Genomic DNA, 17,356 nt, shown 5'->3' on the forward strand with positions numbered 1-17,356 from the left:
TTTTTATTTGAACTTTTACACTGCGATCCCTTGGGGTAAGATTCCTGGATCCGCCACTGCTTGCAACCCCCTCCCCCCCCCCCCCACACCAACCAACCACCGACGGCCACTTTCTCTCGGTCCCTCCCGCACCAACTTGACAATCAGCTTCTCTAGGTTTTTGCCTTGGGCATATATCTGGGCAAAAGCTACTAAGGAACAAGAACAATAAAGATCATATGCAGAAGGATAAGAAAAGCACTTGCAACTTAGCCTGCTGCAGAAGATGCAGTTAGGATTGATGATTAACATTCTGCATTAGTAAGGGTTTAGTAAGAGGAGCAGTTTTTTGGGTATAACGTGGGCAAATACCTAATAGTGCACCTTTGTATTTTTGTATGGCAAGAAAATCTCGATGTATATATATAAGGGTTTTAGATGGATTGAAAAGATTTTAACTTTATAAGAACGAGTGGTTCTCATGTGTCGTAAATTTGTAATGGCCTTTTATGTTTAGAAAAGTCATCACCCTTGAACTCTAAACGGGGAAGACCAGATTCTTTCCGAGTCTTTGATCAGTTGCTGTACATTCTCTCGATCTCGATCATGGCTTTGGCTGTGGTAGGTGGAGCCGTTCTCTCCGGTTTCTTCCAGCAAGTGTTTGTGAAGTTGGACTCTCAGGAGGTCAAGAACTTCATCAGCGGAAAGAAACGGACCGGTGAGTTACTGAACAAGTTGGAGACAACGTTGATCTATGTTCATGCTGTTTTCGATGACGCCGAGGAGAAGCAAATAAGCAACTTAGCTGTGAGGCAGTGGCTGACTAAGCTCAAAGAGGTAGTCCTTGATGCAGAGGACCTGTTGGACGAGATCAAGACAGAAGCGCTAAGCCGGAAAATGGAAACTGAGTTCGGAAGTAGCACTAGCACCAACAAGGTACAAGGTCTTATCTCTGCTTCAGTTCGTGCTTTTGACGAGACAAGTATAGACTCCAGGATAGAGGAAATTCTTGAGAGGCTAGGGTTCGTTGCAAAACAAAAAGATGCCTTTCATTTGAAAGCAGGTTGCAAGCGCAGAATCTCACAAACGCTGCCTTCAACTTCCTTGGTTGAAGGCTCCGATGTGTACGGAAGAGATAAAGACAAGGAAACCATCATTAAGTTGTTGCTATCAAATGATGTTACTGGCAGTAAGATAGGAGTCGTTCCTGTTTTCGGCATGGGTGGGATCGGAAAGACCACCCTTGCTCAGCTCGTTTTCAACGACGATGCAGTGAAGGGGCATTTTAACCTGAGAGCATGGGTTTGTGTTTCTGAGGTATTTGATGTTGTTAAAATAACACAAACACTGTATGGGTCAGTTACTTCACAAAATTGTGATATTACAGACCTAAATATGCTCCAAGTTAAACTCAAGGAGGTTTTGACAAGGAAGAAGTTTCTTTTTGTTCTTGACGATGTTTGGAATGAGAGTTACAATGATTGGGATATTTTAAGGCGTCCATTTGAGTCTGGAGTTCGCGGAAGTAAGATCATTGTCACTACACGCAACAAAGGTGTTGCCTCTATGATGGGTACTCGTCCAACCCACCATCTAATGCAAATATTTGAGGAAGATTGTTGGTTGCTGTTTGCAAAACATGCCTTCGAGAATGAAAGTGGTTTTGTAGATCCAAATCAAGAAGTAATTGGGAGGCAAATTGTTAGCAAGTGTAAAGGCCTTCCTTTAGCTGCAAAATCGCTTGGGGGCCTCTTACGCTCTGAATCAAATTTGGAAGAATGGAAAAATATATTACAAAGTGACATATGGGAGTTGTCAGATGCGAAGAGTGGCATTCTACCGGCTTTATGGCTAAGCTACCAATACCTGTCTCCACATCTCAAGCGTTGTTTTGGCTATTGTTCGATATTTCCCAAAGACTACAAATTTCGCAAGTCGGAACTAGTTTTGTTGTGGATGGCCGAAGATCTTTTACAGCCCAACAGGATGAAAATGATGGAAGAAGTTGGAGAGAAATACTTTGATGATCTAGTTTCAAGGTCATTCTTTCAATATTCCTCATACAACTCTTTCATCATGCATGATTTAATAAGTGATTTAGCGAAATTCGTATCTGGAAAGTTTTGCATTAGGTTGGAGGATATTTGCTCACTGGACGATGTGACCAGGGCTCGCCATTTCTCTTATTTGGAATCATACGATGTTGATTTCCAGAGATTTGATACTTTATATGAAGCTAAGTACTTGCGCACCTTCCTTTTAGGGTATTCATTGCCCACAGTACGATGTGATCTACTTCTAAAACTGCAATGTTTGAGAGTGCTCAAATTACAAGGGCACCACATGAAGGAGTTGCCTGATTCGGTTAGCAACTTGAAACATCTACGGTACTTGAATCTGTGTTGGACTTCAATCAAAAAATTACCTGAAACAATAGGTAGTTTGTGTAATTTACAGACCTTATTGTTGTCAGAGTGTAAAGATCTTTCTGAATTGCCAGCTACTTTGAGTAGACTTATCAACTTGCGTCACCTTGATATCACGGGAACGAAGATAAAAAGTATGTCCCTCCACTTGGGTAAACTGAAAGATCTTCAAACATTAGGAGGTGCATTTGTTTTAGACAAACATACTGGGAGGAATATTGTAGAGTTAAAGGGGTTTCAGCAATTGCGTGGAACACTTCATATTTCAGGGCTTCACAATATTGTCCATGCCAAGGATGCTTTGGAGGCCAAAATGGGCGACAAGAAGCATCTCAGTGAAGTAACTTTGAAATGGGATGGTTGCGGTGACGATTCTCAAAAAGATAATGCAGTGCTGCGCAACCTGCAACCCCATACAAACCTAGAAGTACTGACAATAGAAAGATATGGTGGTACAACATTTCCAAGTTGGTTAGGCGATGACTCTTTCAATAATCTTGTTAGTCTCCGGCTTGAGGATTGTCGATATTGCTTTTCAATGCCACCATTGGGGCAGCTACCCTTCCTCAAAAGGCTTGAAATTGAGGGGTTAAATGGAGTGGAATTGGTTGGTTCTGAGTTTTATGGAGAAGCTAAGCCTGCATTTAGATCTCTGGAATATTTGAGATTCCAATGGATGCAGGAGTGGCAAGAGTGGTCTTTTACTGGACGTATAGGAGGCGAAGGAGGAGATTTTCCTAATCTTCGTGAGCTGAGTGTGAAGTTCTGTCCCAAACTTACCGGGAAGTTACAGTTGGACTGCTTCCCAAGACTTGAACTGCTGACATTGTGGAGTGTTAATATTGAGTCCCTTGCTTCTTCGCAAGAATGTGATGAATGCCATATTGAGCTCCCATGTCTCCGTGAATTGCAAACAATGAATTGCCGAAATCTCATAGGTTTTGTGGGTGGTGGAGTGCTGCTTGCGCCCAAGTTGACGGTGCTATCTATGTTCGGCTGTAAGAACTTGTGGTCACTACCAGAAGAGATGCACATCTCCCTGCCATCTGCTCGGTTTATACACATAGAAAATTGTGAGGAGTTTGAATGGTTTCCCCGAGAATCTGAACTGCTATCGCTTCGCCAGTTGAGAATGTCTGAATGCGCACATTTTCTGGGTTTTCGCAATGGAGGAAGGCTGATGGTGCCCAAATTAACAAGTTTGAAATTCTGTAGATGTGAGAAACTGAGGACACTGCCAGAAGAGATGCTCATCTCTCTCCCATGTCTTCAGTCTCTGTCTATACAAGAATGTAAAGAATTCGAAGCATTTCCGGAAGAATGTAACCTCCCATCCCTTGAAAATTTGAAGATATTGGACTGCCCAAATTTTGTGGGTTTTCCCCATGGAGGGTTGCATGCGCCCAACTTGACGAAGATAGATATGCGTGAATGTGAGAAGTTGAGGTCGCTCCCAGCAGATATGCACTCCCTTGCCCCGTCTCTTGAGTTTCTGTCCATATCTTATTGTCCAGAGTTGGAATCATTTCCGGAAGGGGGACTGCCGGCTAAGTTGGAGTTGCTCAAAATCGGAGGTTGTAAAAAACTCATCGCAAATCGTATGCAATGGGGTCTACAAAGACTCACCTCTCTCAGACGCTTAGGGGTCGGCTTCTTTGAATGTGAAGATGTAGTAGAATCATTTCCGGAGGAGGGGCTGCTGCCCGCCACTCTCACTTCTCTCTCAATCTCTGGAATTCTCGACCTGAAGGTGATCGATGGCAACGAGTTAAGACACCTTATCTCTCTCGAGAAGTTTAGGATTTTCTTTTGCCCTCAACTCCAGAGGTTGCCAGATGAAGGGCTACCCACTTCTCTTTCTCTTCTAGAAATATGGGACTGTAATTTGCTAACACCACGGTGCCAGAGAGAGACGGGAGAAGATTGGCCCAAGATTGCTCACATTCCCAACATAATGATCGACCAGAAAAAGATATGATCGGAAAAGGTGCACAATTCTTCAAAGTTTACCTTATGCTGTGTGAATTTTTAGTTGCTATTTTAGCCCATCAGTTCATATTGTTGAATTCTTTTCTTGAGTGACAAGTAAACCATTATTTTCTAGACTCCCTCCTCCTTTCTAACAGTTAGATGCATCTTATATGACAGGTTAAACTCTGATATATATATATATATATATCTCTCGAAGATTGTCCGCAATCGTTTCTAGAAGAGGAATTGCTGTCAACATTAGAAAAGCTTTCCATCCGCTCTTGCATTATGCTGGAAACTTGTCAGAATGTGAAGAAGAAACTGAAGAATCATTTCCGAAGGAGGGGCTGCCCACCACGCACACTACTCTCAAATTCCTTTGCTACCACCGGATAAGTATTGGACGGGGTCTTCTACCACTTTCCTTTTGCACCCTAACACTGTCGTCCAATTTTTTCATTCCGCGTCTGCTTGCATTCGCTTTTAATTTGGATCAAAAGTACAAGAGAGTTGTTCGGATAAGGGTGAATAAAAAGACTAATTTAAAGATGAATTTAACATATGCAAATGTATTTACGTAAGTAGCTCTTCTGTACTTTGCTAAAGTTTCTGTGGTGGTGTAATGTGCCTGGTTTGATAGACATTGTCTTTGGTCAACCAGGCAGTTGATCAAATGGGATTAGACAGACAGAGATTTCACCCGTCCTTACGGCAAGTCCCCAGGTCCTACTAGGACCGGCTAGGCTGCCGATGGTGTTGACACAATTTTTCAATCCTCAAGAAGCTTATAAACGCTGACAATCTTTAGATAAAAGGAGTTTTAACAAAACACTCAATGTACGAGAACAATATAAGTGGATGGTTGAGAAAAGAGAGATTTACCTATCACATACCAAAATTTCTTCCTTTTGAGCAACAAACGATGCATTTGGTCAAACGATTACCATTTCATCATGCCTCAAGGATGCATAGAGCTCCAAAAGTTTCCGGATTGATTCATGTGTGTAGGTGTGAAGTCGTGGGATAAAATGTACGAGAAAATTATAAGCAAACAGAAGTAAAATCTTCAGCATAGATTTTGGATTCCAGAAAGTCTCCTTAGTACCAAAGAAGCATAAGTTTGAAAATCAACTTCTAATTCTCAAAACAAACGAAAAAACAGAAAAGCTACATATTAGTACCCCTAGTTGGACGGCATACATGATTTCTTTTACGAGCATGCTCTTCGTTATGGTGTTGTGTCCGACATGCATACCCATACCAGCAATTTTCCCTGTTTGACGCTTCTGGGGGCAGATGATATTTGGGAATTGAAACCCGAAACCAGTACAAGAGGAATGATATCAGCTTCTCATAACAGTAATTGCATGTAGGTGTTGCAGAAGTTATCGTCTCACCATGATTCAGGGGCATCCTTGTTCGATCAATTTCTCTGTTGTCCAACTTTGCAAGCCATTCTGCAATAACATCCTGCAATGTTCTCCCCAAATGTGCAATACACTTCTCAGTGATAACTTGTTCATGTCGATTGTTTTCATGTGCCGAAGTAGGCATTCTAGAGATGGTGTGTTCTGAGATTGGTTTAAAAGTCTCGCGACTGCACATGCGGTGAGAATCACTTTGTGCAATCCCTTGCGCATGCCAATATGCACCACAGAATGCCTTATCACATCCTAAACAGTGTTGAGGTACACTGTAGTTGGTTTGCAAAGGCATCATTCCTCCGCATGCTTGACATTGCAGATGGATAGTGGTTTGATTGCAGCGAAACCCACCATATTCAGTACCACATTGAGGGCAGGGATTTGACGCATTATCAGCTTCTTGATCCACCTGGGAGTGAGCCCTTTTTCCTCGTAGATGTTTTCCAGAGTTTAAGACAAGATTAGATAGTATTGTTGCATAAGAGTCTAAAATTGCCACTTCATCATTGGAGCGTTTTAATGAAGAATCCGCTTTTAGCATTTCCTCCGCAACATTAAGCAGGAAGTGATTCCTTCCAACAAACTGCACAACTGCTCGACATTGGGGACAGAGTACACTTGAACGTTTCTCCTGTGATCTTTTTAACCACTCCGAGAAGCAACCATTGCAGAAATTATGGAAGCAAGGAGCAACGGTAACAACATCATGCCATATATTCAAACAAATGCAGCATTTTGCATGCTCAGCATCCATAGAAATCTTTAACTGCTTCTGACAAGTTTCAGGACCAGGCAATACGTTGAACCTGTAGCTTAAATACCCTTCCTTATCAATACCTGAAACAATTTCACTTCCACATCTGATAACAGTAGTGTCTTCAGCTTGGATTACACTCCCGTCAACAACTATTGCATTTGACCTTTTATTTTGTATTGTGGCAGAAGAGTGGTCTGAATTCCTTGTTATCTTGCACCACTTGCATTTGTGAATAGAAGAGAACAAGATCTCTGAACAAACTACAATCTCATCCGAACTAATCTCCACATCCAGGTATCTTGAGTCTGATGGAACAAGCTTGGCCCAGATTTCTTCGCAGGGCTTTGCACCTGATATTTCTCCAACTTCCGTCATCCCTTGAATAATTCACAAAGGAACCTTTAATTAAAATCTCACGGATAAGCAACCGACCATTGTTTTTTTCATTAAACAAGAAACAAATAAGTACATATTCTTTACCGCTCATCAGAAAGTTCATCCAAGTACGAAAACAAGACAGATTCGCACTCAAACTAATTCAAATTGTAATATTCACGAAACATGCTTGCATACCAAATGGCCCGAACATTTCAACACCGATAAACAGATCAACTTCATGTTTAAGACATCCTACAACTACATAAATTGAATCATAAAAATTCCAACTTTGGCCGATAAACAATAAAAAAAATAAAAAAAATTTGCAACTTTCACCCAAGTTCAGTTTTCACAGGATTCTTTCATATAGGATTATATATCAGTTCAGGAAGAACTGGCAGTTTTCACCTGGGAAAACTGTAAAAAATAGCCAAAATTTAACCCCTAATAATGGCAAATGAGAAAAAGTTTGCAAGTTTGCAACTTTAGCCAAAGTCTAATTTGAAAGGCCTCTCACAAACAAAATTATAGAATTATCCACTAATCTATCAAGAATTGACAGGTTTTACAAACGAAATTGAACAAATAGCCAAAAATGTAACCCTAATGATGAAAAATGAAAAACAAAGTTTGATCCTTTAACCCCCCACAAGTAGCAATTAAGCCAATCCGAGCAGTAATTAAACCCATAAATTCCAGAGAATGTTGCTAGCGAACAAGATCTGCTACAATTTCTAGAATTTTAAACAAACATTTCCAGGAATATTAAAGGAAATTATAAATACCAAGAAATAAGAAACAAAATAATCAGAAAAGAAAAAAATAAATACCAGTTGGGAGGAAAAGGAAGGATGGAAGATGAGATGGGTAATCGTGGGATCGAGGAAAAGTGCCACTGTCAGAGGACGAACAACTGAATTCAGAAGAAGAAGAAGAAGAATGGCAAGGGCAGGAGTGATGGGCTTGTTAAGTGGGCCTGCTAGCTAAAAGGTTTGCCCATCACAAATTTTGAGCCTTTCTCCCTGCGCATATGATGGGTCGTGCGCACGGGCTGCGTATCATTCGGACTCGATATACGGAATTACGTATATTTGTACTACTTTTTCGACGGAGGTAAGATCCACTAGCATATGTGGTCTCATATTTATTAGAGAGATGATACAAATAAATGGTAAGATTATCATTTTGGATTAACTCAAACTAAAGATACAGAGCGAATAAAGCAATGTGAACGACATTGCAACTGAATATCAATTTCATATTAACAACGTAATTGTAACCCATGAACACGATTCATATGCGCATGAGAGAAGCTAAACAAGTTTCTATTATTCTTTTTCTCATAAGCATGCTCCTGTTTATTTCTAGTTTTTTTTTTTTTTTTAGTTCATTCAATTCAAAATCTATAAATAAACAAGATATGCAATTGATCACCTTTACTTATCAACGTTAAAAAAATTATCGACTAATGTTGTGGTGTAGCTGTTACGACTATTCACCTGTAAATAAGAAGTGTTAAACTCAACTAAGTTAATCATGTATAAAAAAAATGGAAAATGCGTAGGTGAACTACCGTTTTGATTAAAACGGGGGGGGGTGTGGTTGGGTTGAAAAAACCATAGCTGACATCATTTTTAATGATTTACTTATTTTTGTTCAAACGTACACATCTACATCATTTTATGCCGTCAAATGCGAGAGTAATTTGCACGGCACATGTATTATCATTGCGATGTTATGTGTTAGTAATATCGACATCTAACGGATTAAATTAACACATATATTTGTATTATTGACAAATAACATCGCCTTAATTAAACGTCGTTGTCTACGAATGAAGCCAGAGTTTATCTGGTTTTTGTTTCCGCGGAGGAGCGTGTGGTGTACGAAGATAAGCATGAATGTGAATGTAACGCAACGAAAGTACAGAAGAAAGAAGAAGATTAGATTGCAGACAACAACCAAATCGAAATGATCATGATAAGGCTTCCCCTGCTTACCACGTCATCGAATTATTAGTTTGGCGAGACGCGATTGTCCTTTAGTCAACTCTTCATCTTCATCTACCTCGCAAAAACTGCATCCCATCAAAATATTGGCTTTCTCCAGTCCCTGCATTTTCCAGGTAAGCGCATATATCTCTTTTAGCTCCTTTCATCTTCCATCTTTGGATTGTGCTCGGGCGTATGGCATGTACCGGATAAATGAAGCGTTGAATGTGAAGCTAATTATTCAACGTGTAAGGATCAGAGATATCGGTGTATAGTTTTACAAGGTGCATACTAGAAAATCCCTAAAATTGTATGTATAGCAAGTTCATGTATTCATGTAATGCTAAGCCTGTACTTTTGTTAGTTTCAATAGAAAATATTTGGAAGTTACCAAAAAACAACAACAAAATATGTGGAAGAAAGAGGGTTCCAATTGTTTTGAGCCAGTAAACTGCATATGAACGACTGTAGTGTTGGCGTGTCTATAACATATCCGCGTTTATAAAAGTGCAGTTAACCGCGCCGGAGGAAAATTCTAGCCGATATATACTTGGAAGTTAAAATCTTGGTTACTTATTGTAGACTAGAACATTGCATGATTCCTCTCTGTTAGGGTGGTGCTATACACATTCCCATTTTACCTTCCACACATGCCTCTCAATTTTGCGGCCGTCGGATCGACTGAATTGGAGAGGATCAAAGGACATAAATCAGTAGAGGGTGTGTGAGAGGTAAAAAGAGGTGTGTGGATAGCACCACTCTTTTGTTATTGGAGACTAGATTACTTACTCTCAACTCTTGCATCCAATATCAGGCCTTTTTTCGGATGTTTACTTACCGGTTTTTGATATTTCACAAACTTGGTGAATCTGAGTTATTTATCAAACACTTTGGTAAGTTGTTCATCTTCGCTTGATTTGTTTGCAACCAGTGAATCTCTCTTGAAGTGATCGCGTGTGCCTTTTGATCGAGAACCTTCGCTAGTAGTATTAGTCACTGCATCAATCTCTTGAAGTGAATCTCTCTTGAATTTAAGGCGTGTATTCCAATTCTGCGCGTAAGAGCTGAAATTCATTCAAATCTTTATTCTGCATTAAGAAATGGAGTTGATCGGAGCAATGGTCCCTAAATTAAAAATCCGTTGGCTTTGATAACAAGTCAGTCCCATTTTTCAGGGGAGAGGTTGTACTGATTTACATGCATAAGTAGTTGGAAAATCAAACATTGCAGCTATGGCTACTACGAAGATATACATCGTGTAAGTATCTCCATCCCTCTTAATTTCTTGCGGCCGCGCATTCTTTTGAGAATATTTGAACCATTCATATTTGTATTCGCAAGAATTCTACTCCTGAACTGATTTGGGATGTTGAAACATGAAACTACTTCTTGCAGGTACTACTCCTTGCATGGACATGTAGAGATTATGGCACGTGAAATACATCGTGGAGTTAATTCGGTTGAAGGTGTTGAAGCAACACTTTGGCAGGTAACATCTTGGATTTGATCAAATCAACAACAGATCTTGATGCTTGTAAGATCATTCAATATTCTTAAGAGAGTTTGTTTGACTTGATTGGAATGGAGCAGGTGCCCGAGACGCTCTCCAGTGTCATACTGCAAAAGGTGAAGGCCCCTCCTAAGGCAGATGATGTGCCGGAAATAAGGCCAGAGCAGCTTGTGGAAGCTGATGGATTCCTCTTTGGCTCACCTTCTCGTTTTGGTGTGATGGCATCACAGTTCAAGGCCTTCTTTGATGCCACCGAAGAGATATGGAAAAAGCAAGCGCTTGCTGGCAAACCTGCTGGAATCTTCTGGAGTACAGGATTTCATGGCGGAGGGCAGGAGCTTACCGCGTGAGTTTTTTGACCTTTCGTCCGTTGAAGATTAACATTTCACTTCCCTTGATTACATCCGATTGTTTGCAGATTAACAACCGTAACACAGTTGGCACATCATGGCATGATTTTTGTGCCTCTTGGGTACACCTTCGGGAGCGGCATGTTTGAGATGGACGCTGTAAAGGGTGGATCAGCTTATGGCTCTGGAACTTTTGCGGCAGACGGATCACGTCAACCAACAGAGCTAGAACTCCAGCAGGCATTTTACCAGGGTAAATATGTGGCTCAAATTGCAAAGAAACTCAAAAATTAAGAGGGGAGGGGGGAGTTTCTAACCCGGGACTCATGGGTAGAAACTCAACGCCCTATCCAATAAAATATTGGACCACGTGCCAATTGCGCTTAATTTCAAGATGCTGTATATTTAAATGTCCTTGCAATGTGAAAAACCAATAACCATAAGTTGATGAATGAAGAGGTCCATCTTCTTGCTACTTCCTTGATCGTTGATATTGCAAGTTGTGGCAAGGGCTTGTCCTGTCTTGAGTTTGTCATTGAACATTGTTTAGTTGTGGGACTGTTGATGCATCAACCCCGCATGTGAACTACTGACTGTAACATGAGATCTTTTACTTTTATCAAATTCACATCATCCTTACAAAAAAAATTCTTGTAATCGCTTTGATCCTTTAAATCCAAGTTAAAACCCTAAAAATTCTTTGAGACTCAAATTATGTATCATACAAACACGAAAAAGACGGCAAACGGATTGTTTTCCCCAACTAAAAAGATCTGAATTTGGAGTTGCACCCGGATAAGGGACCAAATGCCCCAAATGCCCTTGCCGAATTCCAAGCTCTCCAGTCATCCTTTGAGATCCTCAAGGATGAAAAGGACAGGAAAAAGTTTGATGATTTGGTAAGAGTAAAGAGAGACCAGCAACGCCTCCATTCACAGCCCAATGCCAGCTACCATCTGCAGCACAATGCCAGCCACAATTCGCAGCACAATGCCGATGATTTTGAAGCAAGACAACGAGCTGCAATGCACGCGAAGAAAAAGGCGAAGGTGGCAGCAACAGCTTTTTCTGTTCCTAAATTGGATCAGGAGAAGGTGCTTATAGTTCCTTTGAACGAGGATGGTGAAGAGTACACGGAGAGGAGGTTGAGAGATTTCTTCTCGAGGATTGGCAAGGTCGCCAGAGTCCTCTTCAAAAACAGAGGTTAGGCGGGAATTGTCACGCCGACTAAGGATGCAGCGGTGAAGGCAAGAGAAAGCCTGTCTGGTGATCGTTCTAATCTGTTCCGGGTTTCAACATATGACGCTGTTCGCAAAAAGTTTTAAGGGCAAAAGCAGCAATGAATGATAGATGAAGCATGGAGTGAATAATTTGGGTTTTAACATTTGCTTGTGTATGCCATTACTTTTACATTTTAGTTTGTTTAAATGTTTAAGTATCAAACTCACGTTATTCGTACAAAAAAATGACTCACCTCAACTCTCGAGTAAAATGTTGAAATTACAAAAAAAACTTGAAAGGGTCACAAACCAGAAAACGTATTCATTTATCAACGAACGAGGACTCTGCAAGGTCAATTGCGCGCGCAAGAGCAGCAGCTTTGTTCTCGCACTCCCTCTGCTCGTCAGCTGGATCGCTGTCAGCGACAATACCAGCCCCGGCTTGAAGATGAGCAACCCACTCTCTGCGCTTGTTTGCGTCCTTGTATGAATACATTGTATCATACCGAAAACTAGTTGGGAAAACAATAGTTCTAAGAGCTAGAGCGATGTCCATGTTGCCAGAAAATGAAATTCCTCCAAAACCACCACTGTATGGACCACGTCTAGTCACTTCCAGCTTATCGATCAGCTCCATGGCTTTCACCTGCATTGCAGTAGAGCCAAGAATGAGAAAAGTCGAGAATTAATCCTAAGCGAGTCCACAAAAGATAGATTACGAAATCATGACATCAGGTTCCATATATCTACCACTACCAATACTGGTGTATAAGCCAATTGACCCAATTCCTTACTGATTAGGTTAATGCTCAAGGTTTGTGATTGCAAGATTAAACAGGTTCATTAAGTCTAGGATCAATTTAGCGTAACTAATAAGAAATAAAACAAGAATGCCAACAAAAAATGAAAACCGGCTCATGAAGCAAACCTTTGGTGCTCCACTGACAGTCCCAACCGGCAACGCAGTACGCAGAACATCCCAGCTAGTTAAATCATCACGTAACTCTCCCGTGACCTACAATTACATTAAACTTTCATCCCTTAATTCAATTGGTTGTTGAGTACATTACACTGATAAAAACGGATATATAGACCCTATGAGAAAAAAAATTCTGAAACTCATGTCTACAAATGCGTGAATGTGTCATCAATCGTTATAGATAGATATTAGGTCACTTATTATGTGTATTACAAAAGGATATACTTACTGTTGAACTTATGTGCATGACATGGGAATACCGCTCAATGTTCATGAGCTTCTCAACCTTGACAGAACCCGGTTTTGAAACCTTCATAAAAAAAATTATCAATCGCGTTACTATGGTCACAACTCACAAGATACATCATGAAGAAAACAGATTATACAACAAAAATGTTATAAAATATAAGAAATAGTAGTCACTTAAGCCATGAACAGACAAGACAGCAAGTGTAAACTTATCAAGCTAACGCTGAAATAAGGATTAATGAAAAAATTTTACCCGCCATGGATTGAGAATAGATACAGGGGAGAATAAAATTTAACATATGCATGGTTTTACACTCTGGAGAATAAAATTCAACATACCGTAGAATGTCAATAATCTTACAAAAAGGAGAAGGGAAAGGGTATAAACCTTCCCGACATCATTCCTCCCCAAATCTACAAGCATAATATGCTCTGCACGTTGCTTTTCATCATTCAAAAGCTGCTTTTCCAGCATTAAATCTTCTTTAGGTGTTTTTCCTCTTCTAACAGTCCCAGCAAGAGGCCGGTTGGTGATCGTTTGCTATTAACAAAAATAAGAAACGCACAGCCCAGCAATTTATAGCCAATGAAGATTATAACACTCTAGTAGGAAAACAAAAGGGGCCAAAGAAAACATAAAATGTAGGGACATCTTGTAGGAACCAACAAAGGTTACAGTTACACCATCATAGAGGTTTGGGAGCTAGCAACAGAATAGCACACTCAGATAAGGTTTTTGGACTTCCTTTACTTACCTTCTTAACACGTGTCAGAATTTCTGGACTTGACGCAACCAAAATACAGCCTCTAGCCTGATCATGGAAGTATATACTCGTATAATCTCAGAATTAAGGTGAACAAGTAGACTGGAACCAATGATTTGCTGCAAAAAGGCAAACCTGTAAATAAGTCATATATGGACTTGGATTAACTATCCTCAATGCACGGTAAATTTCAAATGGGTCTGCAAATGTTCGCCTCTCAAAACGCTGGCTTAATACAATCTGAAATATATCCCCAGCTAGAATGTGTTCTTTAGCTTTCAAAACTGCTTCCTTATATTCCTCACTTGTCAAGCTTGAGTCCTCCAATTTAGTACCAAAATGTTGAGTGTTGAACTCTATTGAACCTGCAGGCAGCCTCGGGCTGAAATTGACAGTTGGTACATTCTTAAATCAACCTTAAGTTTAAAAAAGTAATAGTAATGAATAAGCATAGAAGACTAATTTCCCCAGCCCTGAGGCAACCTCAAAGTTGAAATTGACTGTTGACATAAGCATATATTCGTGATCAAAAGTGGTATTAAAGAGGGTGGGATGAGTAGAAAATAGGAGAGGAATAGAAACTCAACAAAAGAAAAATAGAAAAGAAATGTGAAAGAAAGGAGTTGATTACTCACGTGACAATGTCATGCACTCTAGATACCAGTGTTTCCAATCTATTTATTCCATCACTGAAGGCCTCCTCAACAGAAGAATATTGATCTAATTGCACCCAGTGAATTACATGAGCTTTCTATAGTAGACAAATTGAAAAATAGAAATGGTTATAGTCAGAAAAGGTAGCACCGTATTTCTTAAAATAAAAATTTACAACCAAAGCATGAAGTTGACTAATTCTCCTAGTTCAATAATGGAGCTGGATGCAGATATTTTGATTCACCGTGGCGGTAAAAACAAACAAGAACTTTGAGGAAAAAGTATATAAGCATAAGAGCGAGTAAGGGCTGGTTTGGTATTGTTGTGCTTGGAAAAAAAGCTGCTGTGAGAATAAGCGGCTGTGCTGTGAGAATAAGCGGTTGTGAAATAAATCAGCAGAGTGTTTGGTAAACTTTTTTGTAAAAGTGCTTTTGGAAAAAAAAAACATTCTAATAGTAGGTCTTTTCATTAAAGAAGCATTGTAGCTCCGTGTGCTTTGAAAAAAAGCCAATTTTCCAAAGCTGCAAATAGCAGCTTCAGCTTTTTCCTTTGATTTCAGCTTATTCTCACAGCAGCTTCCAAAATAAGCCTTTTTTTTTCAGTTTACCAAACACCTAAAACCCTCACAGCTTTTTTTCATGGGTGCTTTTTTTTTAAGCACCTCACTCCCAAACTAGGTCTCGGGTTCGAGACTTGGGAGCAGCCTCTCCATAAATGGGGGTAAGGCTAGCCGACATTCACCTCTCCCAGACCCTGCGTAAAGCGGGAGCCTTGTGCACTGGGTACGACGACCTCACTCCCAAACTAGGTCTAACTTGGAAGAAATGAACTATAACAACAAAAGAAATAGATGTCTTTTCTATTCTGACATGCATTTGAATCTAAGTATTTTAAACTATTTTAAAAATCACAGTACCTTCTCCACATGATCGAACACTATCACATCGTCATAAAGACCAAGATGAACATCAGGAAGATTTCTGTCATCTGGCGGTGCACTCGGAAACGGCAGCTTTTTCTTCTCAACATAACGTACTGTATCATAAGAGAAGAAACCAACCCAGCCGCCTGATAAAGAGAGTGGATGTTATTAACCACCACTAGTAATCGAGAACCTCCATTATTTAAGACCGAACTATACAATAATACGAGGATAAATTTATGAAAAGTTTGTGACAAATAAGTCTTTTGCGAGAGTCCAGAATATCACACAATACATAACACTAGTGTCAACATAGTACATCTAAGCGTAAGAAAATGTACAGGAAAATATGAGGCAGTACCCCTAACCTACAATTCTACTTGCCTAGTCCAAAACTTCGAGATTAAGAGGGAAAAATTAAGCAACGCACAGTTTTCATTTTTATAAACAACTTCACCGCAACTATACAAGTCTAAGGAGAAGTGGTTTACTTTGAATTGAGAGGATTAAGATATGAGTACTGCAAGAAAATTTAAAATATGTTATCTGTGCACTTATCGTACCACAAAATGCTTCTGGAAGTTCATCAAGAAGTTGGGGTGTCCATCCCTCCATGATTCTCCGAGGAACAGTCATTGGATCCTCCACGATCTCCTCCGTCCTACAACCTTCTCTATGGTCCATAATGGTAACCATGTTCTCTTTTGCTACAATTTCGATGGATGGTTGGGCCCCAATAACACTGTACCGCCCCTAACAAAAGATTAACATAATAAGTGATTCACTTTTGCCTAAGGTTAGATGCAAACAAATACACATTATACGAGGGGCTGAGGGCGCTTACAACATTGGAGTCTTTGGAACCCGGCTCAACTGACTCAAACAGAAAACTTGGGGCATCTCTATCATCCTCCTTAACCAGACACCGGTAAGCAAGCACAGGAGTTAGATGATCCGAGAATATGCTCCGATATAGAGGAATTAAATTCCCCTTCTTCGAGGCCTCTACAAACTTCTCTGATTGGTCGGCTGCAGTAATCAATCATACGAATCAAACCTTAGCATAACACATTTACAAACAGGCATTGCTTGACTAACTGCATATCACAAGTCTTCGAAATTTTGGACAAATTATAATAACAACAACCGAAATTATTGTTCGAGCTAATCCAACTGAAATTAAAAGTTACAATGTAAATCAAAATAATATTAACTACAAACCCATAAATATCTTTACTTTCTGCAGCAAACAGACACAAATACACAAATGTGCATGTCCAATGCTCATCTCCCCCCAAAGTTCAACACTTTCTCGGAAACCAAACACATCCCAGAAAGTAAATGTAGTTTAATCCACTTCCAGGAGAAGATAAAACTGAAAACTTACCCAATGAGGGAGATGAGAGGGCCAAGCATCTCAATGTACGGACACGGGGAATGGCGCGAAGCAGAGCTAGAGAGTTGGGGGCTCTGTTATGAAAGTTAACGAAGACCGCTGACGGCGACGCGAGATTTGACGTCAGTTGGCGGGAGCCACCAGCTAGGGTTTCCATGGTGGAAAGAAGAAAGCGGGGTGCTTTCGAAGCTTCTGTATTTGGAGGAGTTTGAGTTTTGAACGGACGAAGTTGTCCCTGGTGGGTTCTGAGAGGCGGCTGAGACCGGAGAAAGATTGAGCCAGACACTACCCATTGGGCTTTGACTTTGGGCTCAAGTAACCTAACAACTCAAATTTAGCAAAACTACGTGTGTGACAAAAAGCTAATATGGATTACGAAGAGAAAA

The 17,356-nt window shown here is 40.2% G+C and overlaps 5 protein-coding genes across 11 annotated transcripts; 3 read left to right on the plus strand and 2 right to left on the minus strand.

Moving 5' to 3' along the window:
- The first annotated feature begins 435 nt into the window (after positions 1 to 435).
- Positions 436 to 4,929, plus strand: LOC114823893 (putative disease resistance RPP13-like protein 1). Its single transcript, XM_029099654.2, has 2 exons — positions 436 to 4,392; positions 4,554 to 4,929. Exon 1 carries the CDS (start codon positions 586 to 588, stop codon positions 4,381 to 4,383), a length of 3,798 nt encoding a protein of 1,265 aa, XP_028955487.2. The 5' UTR covers positions 436 to 585; the 3' UTR covers positions 4,384 to 4,392; positions 4,554 to 4,929.
- Positions 4,930 to 5,434: 505 nt separating this feature from the next.
- LOC114823894 (uncharacterized) lies at positions 5,435 to 7,924 on the minus strand. 2 transcript variants are annotated; one of them, XM_029099655.2, is made up of 2 exons: positions 7,766 to 7,924; positions 5,435 to 6,934 (listed from the first exon to the last, which is right to left on the minus strand). In XM_029099655.2, the coding sequence occupies exon 2, from the start codon at positions 6,930 to 6,932 to the stop codon at positions 5,544 to 5,546; it is 1,389 nt and encodes a 462-aa protein (XP_028955488.2). In that variant the 5' UTR covers positions 6,933 to 6,934; positions 7,766 to 7,924; the 3' UTR covers positions 5,435 to 5,543. The 2 variants fall into 2 exon arrangements, with proteins under 2 accessions (XP_028955488.2, XP_070674978.1); XM_070818877.1 differs by having other exon boundaries at positions 5,435 to 6,956; positions 7,766 to 7,832.
- A 655-nt stretch (positions 7,925 to 8,579) lies between these two features.
- LOC114823895 (probable NAD(P)H dehydrogenase (quinone) FQR1-like 3) lies at positions 8,580 to 11,261 on the plus strand. 6 transcript variants are annotated; one of them, XM_029099658.2, is made up of 6 exons: positions 8,750 to 9,060; positions 9,858 to 9,983; positions 10,102 to 10,184; positions 10,322 to 10,415; positions 10,517 to 10,782; positions 10,855 to 11,261. In XM_029099658.2, exons 3-6 carry the CDS (start codon positions 10,159 to 10,161, stop codon positions 11,078 to 11,080), a joined length of 612 nt encoding a protein of 203 aa, XP_028955491.1. In that variant the 5' UTR covers positions 8,750 to 9,060; positions 9,858 to 9,983; positions 10,102 to 10,158; the 3' UTR covers positions 11,081 to 11,261. The 6 variants fall into 6 exon arrangements, with proteins under 6 accessions (XP_028955493.1, XP_028955491.1, XP_028955492.1 ...); XM_029099659.2 differs by having other exon boundaries at positions 8,758 to 9,210; XM_029099661.2 differs by having other exon boundaries at positions 8,821 to 9,060; positions 9,858 to 9,962.
- Positions 11,113 to 11,994, plus strand: LOC139194618 (uncharacterized). The gene is made up of 2 exons (XM_070819503.1): positions 11,113 to 11,116; positions 11,558 to 11,994. The coding sequence occupies exons 1-2, from the start codon at positions 11,113 to 11,115 to the stop codon at positions 11,992 to 11,994; spliced, it is 441 nt and encodes a 146-aa protein (XP_070675604.1).
- A 155-nt stretch (positions 11,995 to 12,149) lies between these two features.
- Positions 12,150 to 17,251, minus strand: LOC103447659 (anthranilate synthase alpha subunit 2, chloroplastic-like). Its single transcript, XM_029099657.2, has 11 exons — positions 16,962 to 17,251; positions 16,419 to 16,603; positions 16,138 to 16,327; positions 15,569 to 15,720; positions 14,634 to 14,749; positions 14,134 to 14,380; positions 13,990 to 14,046; positions 13,623 to 13,775; positions 13,215 to 13,295; positions 12,935 to 13,021; positions 12,150 to 12,652 (listed from the first exon to the last, which is right to left on the minus strand). The coding sequence occupies exons 1-11, from the start codon at positions 17,125 to 17,127 to the stop codon at positions 12,329 to 12,331; spliced, it is 1,758 nt and encodes a 585-aa protein (XP_028955490.2). The 5' UTR covers positions 17,128 to 17,251; the 3' UTR covers positions 12,150 to 12,328.
- Between the last annotated feature and the right edge of the window lie 105 nt (positions 17,252 to 17,356).

This window comes from Malus domestica, chromosome 03, assembly GCF_042453785.1.
Source record: "Malus domestica chromosome 03, GDT2T_hap1".
Lineage (NCBI taxonomy): Eukaryota > Viridiplantae > Streptophyta > Magnoliopsida > Rosales > Rosaceae > Malus > Malus domestica.